This window comes from Drosophila innubila, chromosome X, assembly GCF_004354385.1.
Source record: "Drosophila innubila isolate TH190305 chromosome X, UK_Dinn_1.0, whole genome shotgun sequence".
Lineage (NCBI taxonomy): Eukaryota > Metazoa > Arthropoda > Insecta > Diptera > Drosophilidae > Drosophila > Drosophila innubila.
This window is the reverse complement of record NC_047626.1, coordinates 33,646,942-33,659,384: the sequence shown is the minus strand read 5'-3', so window position 1 is coordinate 33,659,384 and position 12,443 is coordinate 33,646,942. Positions and strand designations below refer to the sequence as shown.

The window sequence follows — 12,443 nt, the reverse complement described above, 5'->3', positions numbered from 1 at the left end:
GTATGTTGTATGCGTTACGTAATCTTTTAATAGAAACTAGTTCGTAAAAAAGAAACAACAAATACGAGTACTATAATTTTACAAACTAATGGTTTAATCAATTGACTTGGACTTAATTCATTGTAATTTTGTCTATACATACTGTCCGATGAATCTGCGTTTTAAAAGCATCTATCGTGTATAAATTGGAAAAACCACCAATATGATTATTTAAATAAACGTTTATTACATAAACTTTTTCCATCATTTTATATAATAAAATGGAATATACCTTGTTTTTCCCCTTTAATTTTTGTTTTTTTTTACTAAAGGTTATGTAGATAATTACTACGCTTAGACTCATAGAAAAACAAAATAACCACCACGTTAAATATTGCTAAGTATTAAGAAAAGTTGGCTTTTTTATATACTGGCGTGCTGAATTGCTAGACTAAGTAATATTTTAAGCTCTGCACTAAATTGCAACAAGAAATCTCTAAAAATAATTTTACATGTAATTCGTTCAGCCTCTATACTATAAATCATTCTTTATTTATTATATTGTCTATAAAAGCCGTAAGTCGATTTATGTCATTTACTGGCCTGCCTTTCTAAGAAATTAATATACATTATACCGAATTTATGTTCATACTTTTTATCAATTATTGCATGCATACATATAATGTAAATAGTTTAATAATAACTATTAATTACGTATATATGATAAAGTTGCTATATATTTGTTCCACATAAATACATATGTGACCAACATATGTATATACAAATGTACTAAACATGAGGTTGCATACAAATTAATTATATACCTCCTTCCAATTCTGCATATTTATTTCATAATTAATACGTTATGTTGTGGTTCATTTAATTAATGTTTTATTTATAATTGAGTGTTCATTGACAAACATTTGAGAAAAAAAATCATTATATTTATTACTCATATATTTTGATTTATTGAGATGTGTATTTAATTTTTGTTTGCTATAGCTTCATTGCAATATATTAACATAATTTCTAAACACAAGAAATATATCAATAATCGGGTCCCCGACTATAAGATTCCCGGGACTCAATTTAAATATATTGTATTTTTATTGTACCTATAAATTTTAAACACAAATTTTATAAAATCTACTAAATACATTTAGGAATTTCAATTTTAAACAAGGATACAACCACCCAAATGTTAGAAAAGATTTGGCCAGGTGGTTCAAGTCAGAGAGCAAGTCTTAAATTCGGTTTGCGAACCGGTATATATACCCCATGATCCAATGGTTTAATTTCGAAAAATTTGGTACAAAGAAAAATTTTGATTTTTTCTTGATTTTATAATCCAATTATATATATCATTGAAATGCATTTAGATTTTGTAAATAATCTAAATTAATGTAAAGCTTTAAATAATACTTATAATTTTGTAATTTTTATTCGAAGTCTAAAATATTTGCATCATATTAGGAAATCATTAAGTTTATGTAATTATTTTTTTTTATAGAACCGAACCTTTTTTTTAAGAAAATGAATTGGTTGGGGATTGCAAAGTAAATAATTTTGAATGATCAATGACACTAAGCAACAAATTTGAACCTTTTGGCTATTAAACGAACGAAACCCACTTTTTTGGATAGATTGGGGCCACAAACGACGAAAAACTTTTTTTTTCTATGGCAGAGTTTTTTTTTAGAATTTTTTAGAAATCTGGCTTTTTTCTCTTCCTTTTTTTGTCATCCTTACTTGTTACTGCCAAATACGATTTTTAAAAACTTTTTCTTAAAGCTAATGAATGTATCTATATTTAATTCATACACAGTCTTAGATTTAAACCAGTAGTTTTAAAGCTATCAATTTTTTAATTAAGAATATTATGATTTTTTGCTTAGCTTTTTTTCACCTTTTTTTATATTTAAAATACGGAAAATCAAGGAAAACTCGAAAAAAAATGCATTAAATTTCATTTTATTTACATAGCTGTATTAATTACATGTTGTTTAAGATATGATTCATAAAAGATATGGAGAAACGGCAATATAAATTTTTTTATCTGTATCGATGTTTTTTTCGATTTTTATGACTTCCTTGTGGAGCAGCATGACCTTTAGTATGAAAATGTTTTGTTTTTTTTTTTTGAGATACCTTTACCAGTCTCACAGAATATCAATTTGTTGTTGTCTTTTATATTATGACCATATTTGGTTTAAATCAGATTACTTTATCATATAGCTGCCATAGGAGGGATCGATTCAGAATCAGCCTTTGGAATGAAAAACTTTTTTGTTTTTTGAGTTATGTTAACTTAACTGATATATTTGGTTGAAATCGGACCACTATATCATATAGCTGCCATATTTTATTTACATAGGTGCATTAATTACGCGTCTTTGATATTTGATTCATTAAAATCTATGGAGGGACGGCTAAGTTATTAGCATATAAAAAAAAAAAGTTTCACGCAAATGTTGATTTTCGACTGAATGGTCCGTTGTATAAGATGATTCAAGGTTTACTATTTGTAAGTTTGGTACAGGTAACTTAAAAAATAAAAAAGTTTTTCATACTAAAGGTTGCTTATCGACCGTTCGTACAGATCGTTCCTATGGCAGCTATATGATAAAGTTGACCGATTTGAACCAACTTCCGTGAGGATGCATAAGACCAACTTACATGCATATTTTATCAATTAAGTTAAGATATCTCAAAAAACAAAAAAGTTTTTCATACTAAAACTTGATTTTAGACCGATCGGTCCTATGACAGCTATATTATATAGTGGACTGATTTTGAAATTGGCGACATCTTCACCAGGTCAATATAAAATACACAGTTTGTGAGTTTGGTTGAAAATTAAAAAAAAAATAAAAAAGTTTTTCATACTGAAGTGGGATTTTCGACTGATCGTTTCTATGGCAGCTATATTGAAAAGTCAACCGATTTGAACCAAATTCGGTAAAGATATATAACATATTACCAGATACCCAATCTGCGAGATTGGATGATATATCTTAAGAAATAGCAGAAGTTTTCATACTAAAGGCTGATTGTGAACCGATCTCTCCTATGGCAGCTATATGATATAGTAGACCGATTTCAACCAAATATGGTCGAAATTTGTAAAATAACAACAAATTAATATTGTGCGAGATTGGTTAAGGTATCTTAAAAAACACAACAAATTTTCATACTAAAGCTCATGCTGCTCCATAAGGAAGTCATAAAAATCGAAAAAAAACAACGATACAGATAAAAAACTTAAATTTAATAAATTTTTTCGAGTTTTCCTTGAATTTTGAAATAAGAAAAGCTAAGCAAAAAATCATCATTTTCTTAATTCAAAAATTGATAGCTCTAAAACTACTGGTTTAAAATTAAGACTTTGTATGAATTAAATATAGATACATTCATTAGCTTTTAGAAAAAGCTTTTGAAAATAGGTTTTGGCATTAACAAGGAAGGATGACAAAAATGGGCGCACCTCTAAAAAAAGGAAGAAAAAAAGCCAGATTTTTAAAAAATTCTAAAAAAAACTCTGCAATAGAAAAAAAAAATGTTTTTCGTCGTTTGTAGCCCAAAATCGATCAAAAAAAGTGGGTTTCGTTCGTTTAATTTTTGGGCTGTTACCTAGTGTGATCGGGTAGCGGTGTGCTATTCGGGTAGCCCAAAAACATGAACCAAACCGGTTCTGCGAAGTTTGGTTCAGAACCGGTTTGCAGCCTTAGACCTAACAACTGTTATATATATCCGATGTGGAAGTGATTTAGTTGGATGATGTGTTTACGCTTTTTCCGATTTCAGGGACTTTTTATGTTCGTCTCGGATTCGGTCTCAAGTTCCGATAGTATAAGTGCTTCTTCTTTCAAAGAAGCATTGCAAAATTTTAATCAAACATAATTTTGTGAGGCTCATAAGATTCTGAGATCCAAGGGCTTATACAAACGGCCATTACTTTTCGTCACGGCTATTATTGCTGATTAAAAAGACATATAAACTTTATCGATGTTGTCATGCCTACCTTCTATATAAATTGGAATCAACACAATTAATCGTGGAATTTTCAGAGTCCCGGGTATTAAAAGTTTCTATCAAAAAATCTCGTGTCCAAATAAATCAAGCATTGAACACACAAGTAATTGAAGCACTTATGACATATACCATAAATTTTTTCACAACTTTTTGCATGTTTATATATACAGATTTGAGTACAAGTACTCTTATAAAACCGACATCCACAATTGATAGTGGTGCAGTTGTCTGCAATATTTTTCAAAAAAACCTTTTTTTTTTTAGCATTACTGAATAGATTGGCATTTTAATATCTATAAAAAGCTTGAATTTAATTATATAATTCATTTGGCTTAACAATTTTGATTCAACTTGGGGAGTCATATCTGAAATTAAAAAGCTACTATTCCTAATTATCCTATTGAACCTGTGACTTATTATCAATGACTCATAGTCTATGTGGTCCTACTTCTTAACTGAAGCACGAGTTTTAAGAAATATTTAGTGTGTGAAGTGCAAAAATTACAAACTTACCGGCATGCCTGAATCAATCTGGCCAAATCTTGTATTACGCCAGGACTCCAATATAAGAAAACCTGCATAGATTTTACCAACTGACAGTTTTCCCTTGTTTAGCTGATCAATGGGAGGAACCAGTAAGTTTAACATTTTTTTAGCTTGTAATGGCCAAATGTTGGTTATTGTTTCCCTGAGTTCCATATCTGCCTGATCCATCTCTTCAGCTATTTGATATAATGCAAATAATTTAAAATATATATATATATATTAATGTTTATTATGTGTGAAAATTCATCTCAACTTACGTGCTCGCATTTTAATGCTAAGATTCTCCCGAATCAAAGCAAACAACGTGGTAGTAAATTGAACTCTTAATTCATCATCCAGTGGCATATTCATACGTATAAGTTTCTTGTAGGCAAGACGATTTGGGCACTTGTTACCGAATCCCAATGGAGGATCCATATTTTTCAGCATATCATACATTTCGGTATAATGTATTCTGCCACTATTATTGGCATCCAACAGCAGATTCAGAAAAAAGATCAAATCAGTTTTCAATTACGTTTTAATTTTAATGTTTGTGATCTTCGAAAAAATCGAAGCTGAATACAGCAATTACAAGATAGTTTTCTAGTTATGTATATATTAAAATTCTAAGCAAATTCAATAAAACATTTTTAGCGCCCGATAATCATCTCATTTGCATAATTTTGTATTCGAATAAAAATAAGAAGATACACTGACGCAGGTAGGTTGTATCCCAAGACGTGACGTCTAATATAGCACAAACTTCATTTTAAAGCCAATATTTTTATTAATTCAAGAATCTCTTTAGCGATCAGAAAAATTTTTCATTAATTTGTTTTAAAATTTATATTTAAGTTTTATAAACCTATATTATTTTTTTTTGCCCGGCAGAACTTTAAAAATCAAAGTTGAGATATATCGATATTCTTCCGACCTACAGGACGACATATCATTTTGCATCTCAAAATTACATAAACTTGGTTCAATAATTCATAAAAATCACTTTGAGTTTAAAACTATGTTTCTTGTGAGGCGTAGGCCATGTGTTAATAAAATAAAACATTTATTAATTCTAAAGTGGAGATTGCTCAACTACAAGATTCCCTTCGCTCAGTCTGTAAATCTGTAATATTTTCAAAAAATGCAGAAAAACTCCTAAAAGATTATCAAAATATGAAGAGGTTTTCAAAATAAAAATAGGTAATTGTGCTCCCAAATGAATAACTCTTAATTGGTAGTTACATATGAAACAAATACGATCAAATAATAATCATTTAATATTTAGTTTAAATTGGTCATAAAATTTTAAGTATTCGTATAATCTGGCTTTCGTGATAATTTGTATTTACAATTTATATCAAACTTACTACAGTAACACGTTGGCCTCAAAGCTTGTTGCAATATTTGAATTATTGCTAATTGTTATATTGTTTTAAAAATGCTATTAAAGCCAATAAAATTGTGTGGTTTCCAAGAAGATACAAATCGATTTACACTATTTTGAAATTGATTTTTTTTGAATCAATCTTATTATAATCTGACACAAAAAAACCCTAAGATTTTTAAACTGTTAGAAATTTGAACAAAGAGGTACATATTGCACACATTAATCCAAGTTTGCAAACCGGTCCGGAACCGAACAACATGAAATCCTAAAACCGAAAACCGAAGCAAACACTTACGTGACGGCTTAAGACTTGAATTAAAAAACTATTAATGATTTTCATAAATAAATCATATTCTAAATTTAGAACAACTGTGGGCACACTACTAAAACATCTACAACAAAATCCACCAAATGTGTGAGCAATATAGTAAATAAAAAAGATCTTCACACCGTCAGCGCTAGCTGTAAATAAGTCAATTTTGTTATTGCAGAACTTTGCTTGTGCGTCTACATGTATTTTGTTTTGTAAATTCGTTAACGATCGACACTCTGGGAACTGCGAGCGTTTTTTTTTAGAATTCCAATGCTGGAAGCCGGCAGCACTTTTTTTTTTTTTACACTTACTAACGATTGGCACTTTGGGCACTGCGTGCATTTCGTTACTGCACGTCCATTGCTTTTTGGTAAGCTCTCTCGAGATCAGCACCTGTCCGCTCGAGGCCTTCTGCATCTCTAAGGGCCACTTAACAAAACATAACGGAAAAGCACTGGGAACATCAGGAATAAAGGCGCAAAGGCAAATGCCCAATGCGGATTTCAGTTATTTAATAAATTCGCATTTTTTTCTAAACAATGGGATTCATTATTTAATAACAGAAACAAATTTCAAATAATTTAAAATAATATTATTAATTTTAAATTAAGTCAACATGGGCTAAGGAGGTAGTTGAAATCGATTTTAGAACCGAACTGTAATCTTGCATTGCTTATCGATCTAGATTTGTGGAATGTTGTTTAAAGCAAATTGAAGATATTAAAATATTGAACCGAAATGAATGTCGATTTCAGTTACGCTTAAGGCTATGTTCGCATTTTGGTTTTCGGTTATACTCGTAGGTTCACAAAATTTTTGTATATTCGCTTCGTAACGGTTATCGGTTTTATGAATGTTTCGAAATACCACTATGATTTCGATTCGCAATAAAAAAAATTATATAAATGTAGAATGCATGTTAATTTGTTAGCAAAAATTTGTTAAATGAGATCGATGTTTGAATTACAATTAAACCTCAAAATTAGCTTTAAAAACGATGATCACACCTTAACAACAAAATTAAATTTAAAGCTGGATTGCACCGATTTTAACCGTTATTCGGGGTATTCGGGTATTTCGGATTCTCGGTTTTGATATAATATAAAAAAATTCATTTCGGTTAAGCTTTCTGTTACGGTTTCCAATTTTAATCCCTGATTAAAATGTTCTGAAAACACAAAAAAAAAACTCTTGTGCTTTTTAATGGTGGTCATCAAAATAAAAAAAGCAATAACAGTTTTTTCCAGCCATATTCAGAGGATAATGAAATCATAGATACTCGTACTTATCTGATTAACAATTTAAGCAGGAAAATTTATAGAAATTCAAAAATTTTTGGTTAAAAAACTGTTGATAAATGTGTGCGATATGGTTCTTTTTCGGAAGTTTTTCGGCGTAAGAAAATAATTTTACAAAATCTTTCAACTTAATACCGATTACTCGTCTTAGTGCTCACTTCAACTAGCCAAGTACAAATTACACAATCTACTAATCAAGATGTTACATCTGTTGAAGAACCTAAGTTTTCGATACATTTTTTAGATAAACTGTCTTTAAATTAATAATTTTCCCATGCAACTTAAAAGAAAAATATTTTGTGTCAGTGTTACAGTAACAGTTTGGGCTGTATGTTGATTGAAATTTATATTGGTATATCAAATACATAGGCATTCAAACAAAAATAATTTGGTAAATAAACACACTATTACAGTTAATTAGATATTCAAATATTAAACTGATAATTACGTCGCATTTGGATCATATTCCGCCCATATGCGCACAAATTCGTCTAAGTGATGAGCACCCAATATACTGGAGTCCCTCGTTAGATAATCAAAATTATCCATGATAACGGCCACGAACAGATTTAGCATTAGAAATGAACAAAAGAATATAAACGATACGAAATATGCGTAGGCCAAGGTCGATCCACAGTATTCTCCGGCAGCCTTTTCGGCATCATCGTCACAGGCCTTGCCCTTGAGGCACGCAAGCATTATGTTTGGCCACGCCTCGCCCGTTGCACATCTTTAAGGTGGGCGACAAGGTAATGGATCCAATCGGAAATTATAACGAATAGAAAGTTAATAATGTGCGTGTCTAGACATTATTGAGCTCATATTTTATCAATACGTACAATTGCACTATGAATAATTATATTTTTTCAATTATAATATTTATAAATGTATAGATGCGAATGTGAACTACTGAATAGATATAAAGGTTTATATTTGATGGTATACATGTATACTCTCTACGAGATCACATTGACATAATTTTAATGTTATGTATTTATTAAGATCCGATCACACAAGATATATGTTTTATTTATATACAGACATACTTATACACATACATCTTTACTAGCTATATTAGTAGTACATAAGTAATTCATATTATTATTATTAGCAATACATATTTTTTAATAAAGCAAGGATAGGCAGTTGAATGGCGCAAGTAAGCTCCTAAAAGCAACTGCTGAAGTCAAAATAAAATATTGTAAAAAGGAATAAAATGTTTATATAAAGCTTATAATTTTATTTTTCTAGCAACTAATAAGTAACTTGCTGAAATATTAAAAACTCTTCCGTCTTTGTATTAATCCGATTTATATAAACATTTTTATACCCGTTACGTAAAGAATAAGTAATAGGGTATATTGTAGTCGATAAAATCTATGTATGTCCGTCTGTGTGAGCGCCTAGATCTCAGAGACTATAAGAGTTAAGGCAACCAAATGTGGCACACAGATCAAGTTTGTTTTGAATTTTGGCCTTGCCCCTTTCAGCCTCGCAAATTGCAAAAAAAAAAAAAACACAACTGTTAACACAATAACTGTTAAGCTGTATCGTTTTTTGGTAGTTAACAATATCTATAAATATTATCTATCATCTTACTTAATAGCAATAAGATCGGTTAAACAGAACGACAGTAATGGTAGTTTTGATATTTAAAGCAATACAAGCTCCAAGTATGTAACGGGTATTCCTATACTCGGGGTCCTAACTATAAACTATCCAACTAGTTTATATCTTTTTACGACATTTTATGACTCCAGCAGTTCTTTTAATATGAAGTGTCCTTAATAGAACAAAACAAAGCTTATTTATATCTTGACATGCAAGCGGGAATCAATTTAAAATTATGGAGTGAGCTCATGGAGGTACTACGTGCCCACTCCTAGTAAAAAGCAGTGGTAGCCAAAAGCACACTATTAAACATTTGAGCACCACTGCTATAAAGTTTAATATGAACGTACTCAAAGACAATACATTTTCTTAAACATTTTATTTTTCGAATGTCTCAATTTCTATGGAGCAAAAAAATGCACCAAGCGGTAATGAAAATCGTAATCTAATAAAGCACACTATTAAACATTTAACTTAGTCCATGCGTGGTAGGGAAATTTTATTTTGAGCACCACTGCTATAAAGTTTAATACGAACTTACTCAAAGACAATACATTTTCTAAAAAATTTTGTTTTTTCGAATGTCTTAATTTGTATGGAGCAAAAAAAAAAATGCACCAAGCGATAATAAAAATCGTAATCTACGATGAATTCTAAGAAGAAATGTCCAAGAAACCATGGGTCTAAAATCAATATCGAGCTTACAATTTTTAAGGAGAAGATATACGTCTGATATAGGGGCCAACCTCTAATAAATAACTAAAAGCCCAAATAAAGGCCGATTTATGATGAATTTAGGATTTAAATTTAATGCACAATGAACTTTTTTATTTAAAGTGCTTATGCTTAAAATTCAATTTAATAAAAGCTACTTAAGACCGCCAACTAATTCTTATCTCTAAATTCATCATAACTCGGCCTGGGGTTTTTTTCTTTTCTTTTTTTGAGTTAAGTGTCACCTAACAGATAAATACCCATATATAAAAGAACAAATAACTTCTCTGTAAAAAGTGGAAGCTCGATATTGATTTAAGACCATGGATTCTTGGGAAATTCTTCTTAGAATTCATCGTTGATTACGATTTTCATAACCGCTTTGTCGCGAAAAAAATTTAGCCCACTCTAATATACATCTATTTATTATATTTTAAAATTTTGTTTTACTCACATTTTGTGTTACTTCTACTGAATTTAAATCAAAAAACTTTACGTACATATACACATATAGTCTATATTGATGTGTGTTGCTGAAAAATTATACACCTATGAGTACACTTTTGCACTTATATACTAACTACAATATGTGTTACTTTATTTTACTTTACACTGATATTTAAATTTATATTTTTTTTAACAGAAACTACAACTGCAACATTAAAAGTTCAAACTTTGTCAATTCAAATTGCGTTTCTAATATTATTTTACAGTAATTTACACAAAAACATTCAGTAAAAAATTTGTAGTTCTATATTTAATTTATAATAAACTGATGAAAAAAAGTACTCTAACCATACCAAACCCACTATTTCTGATACATATGGCGCCCCAGATGAGAAAAGAAATTTACAAGAAGATTTAAACCAGGGGTGCTCAGTGCCTATGTACACGACGCGCATTTCTTTTTGTTTTGCACATAGCATATGGAAGTGTGTGAGCTAACACATTAGTAGACTTCTAGTGCACATTGATAAATTACTTTTCGTTTTCCGCCACTTTCGTTCCTTTAAAAACAAAAACAATTTTACGCATTCGGTCTCATTCTTTTCATTTTCTGTCATGCCGTCGAGCCCAGCAGCAACAATTTCATACATTTTGTTGATTCGTGAGAGATTCGTCGCTAATCCAAATTCTTGTGGACCGTCTCACGCATGTATTCTTTTTGAGGTTTTTCATTTGTAATTTCACTTTTTTCACATGAAGAATCATGTTCCTATTTTTTCCAGTGTACACATTGAAAAAAATTTTAAAAAAATTATCGTTACATATGTGCATGCGTTTACTTTTATTTCCATTGGTGCGTGCACATCCATAAGGCAGCTTTGAGCACCCCTGACTTTAAACATTTGTAATAGCCTTTTTACATTGAGACCGGTAAGCAAAAAACCGTAGTTTACGGCGAATGTCTGATACACACTCTTAAAAAAAACTGATAAAAATTACGATATTTTAAAGACTAATTGTCAAATTGAAAATTGCTTGTTGCAACATTTATTATAAGTGTGTTGCATAGTTGAATAAATGAGGGATTGGCGGTTTGCAAGGTTTACAAAGTTCTGTTAAAGGTTTTAAATATTGCATTGGAAAATACTAGCTGGTGCGTAAGTAAGAAGGTCGTGGCCAAAATTTCGAATGCCTTTTTTTAAGTCGTACTTTACAATGGAGCTGTTTAGCAATTTTTATATCTGAGCCCATTGAAAATGGTCAAAAAAGATTATAATGTGTTTTTAGTAGAAAACAAAAGCACTTTTAAGGACGCCTGGCACACCCGAATTTTATGTAATATGATCTGACCAAATAACTGCCGCATAAAAATATCCGGCGCATCATTAATGTTGTTATACATATTGGCCATTTTTGCATATAACATAGTGCTCATTTCGAATTTTAACTGTCCTTTTTATGTGGTGGTAAATCGATTTTAAATTAATTTTTAGCCAGAGCTGTCACCTTTTGTCAAAAATACGCTGATAATGACGCCGTTAATTATACGGGCTAGCGTTAGAGCAGTGGTGTCCAAACTCATACATTCAAACAATGCGCTTAAATGCGAAGCAGAGAAACACGAAGGCAACCTGACGAATCAAACTGCGCGTTTGACTTTCGAGCTTCATCCGAACACATGCGTCGTGACAGCAAAAGCAGCCGAACACTCGCATCGTAAGAGAACAAGCTGCCGAGCGTGGTATTTATAGAATACACATATTCTCTCTCTCTCTCTCTCTATACGTGTGACGGCTGCGACGCCGGCAGAATTGTGGTATTCAAGCACATGTGCTTGGGCGAGAAAATGTTGGACACCACTGCCTTAAGGTAGGTGGTACTCACTAAAGTTTGTGAGGAGTGAAAAAAAAGTGATATACTTGGACGCCTAGCGTCGCAAACTAGTGTGACCAACGCAACATTTACTTTTTAAAATGCGCCAAACTTGAAAAATAAATAAAAAGAAAAGTTTTTAAAATATGAAGAAGGGATTGTTGGCGTATTACCCTAAGCTGAAGGAAAAAGAGAAGGAGGAACGCAGGCTACGCGCATATTGGGTCAATCTATAAAAATTTCATCGAAATGCTTTTTCCAT

General features: G+C 30.9%; 1 protein-coding gene across 2 annotated transcripts in view; it reads right to left on the bottom strand.

Annotated features, from left to right (window-relative positions):
- LOC117794244 (voltage-dependent calcium channel type A subunit alpha-1) overlaps nucleotides 1-12,443 on the bottom strand; it is a 189,000-nt gene that overhangs the window by 57,394 nt on the left and 119,163 nt on the right. For both annotated transcript variants that reach the window (XM_034634825.1, XM_034634826.1), the window contains 3 exons: nucleotides 7,986-8,267; nucleotides 4,815-5,017; nucleotides 4,525-4,733 (listed from right to left, as the gene is read on the bottom strand). In XM_034634825.1, the coding sequence (XP_034490716.1) occupies nucleotides 4,525-4,733; nucleotides 4,815-5,017; nucleotides 7,986-8,267 (694 nt within the window). The remainder of the gene's footprint in view (nucleotides 1-4,524; nucleotides 4,734-4,814; nucleotides 5,018-7,985; nucleotides 8,268-12,443) is intronic.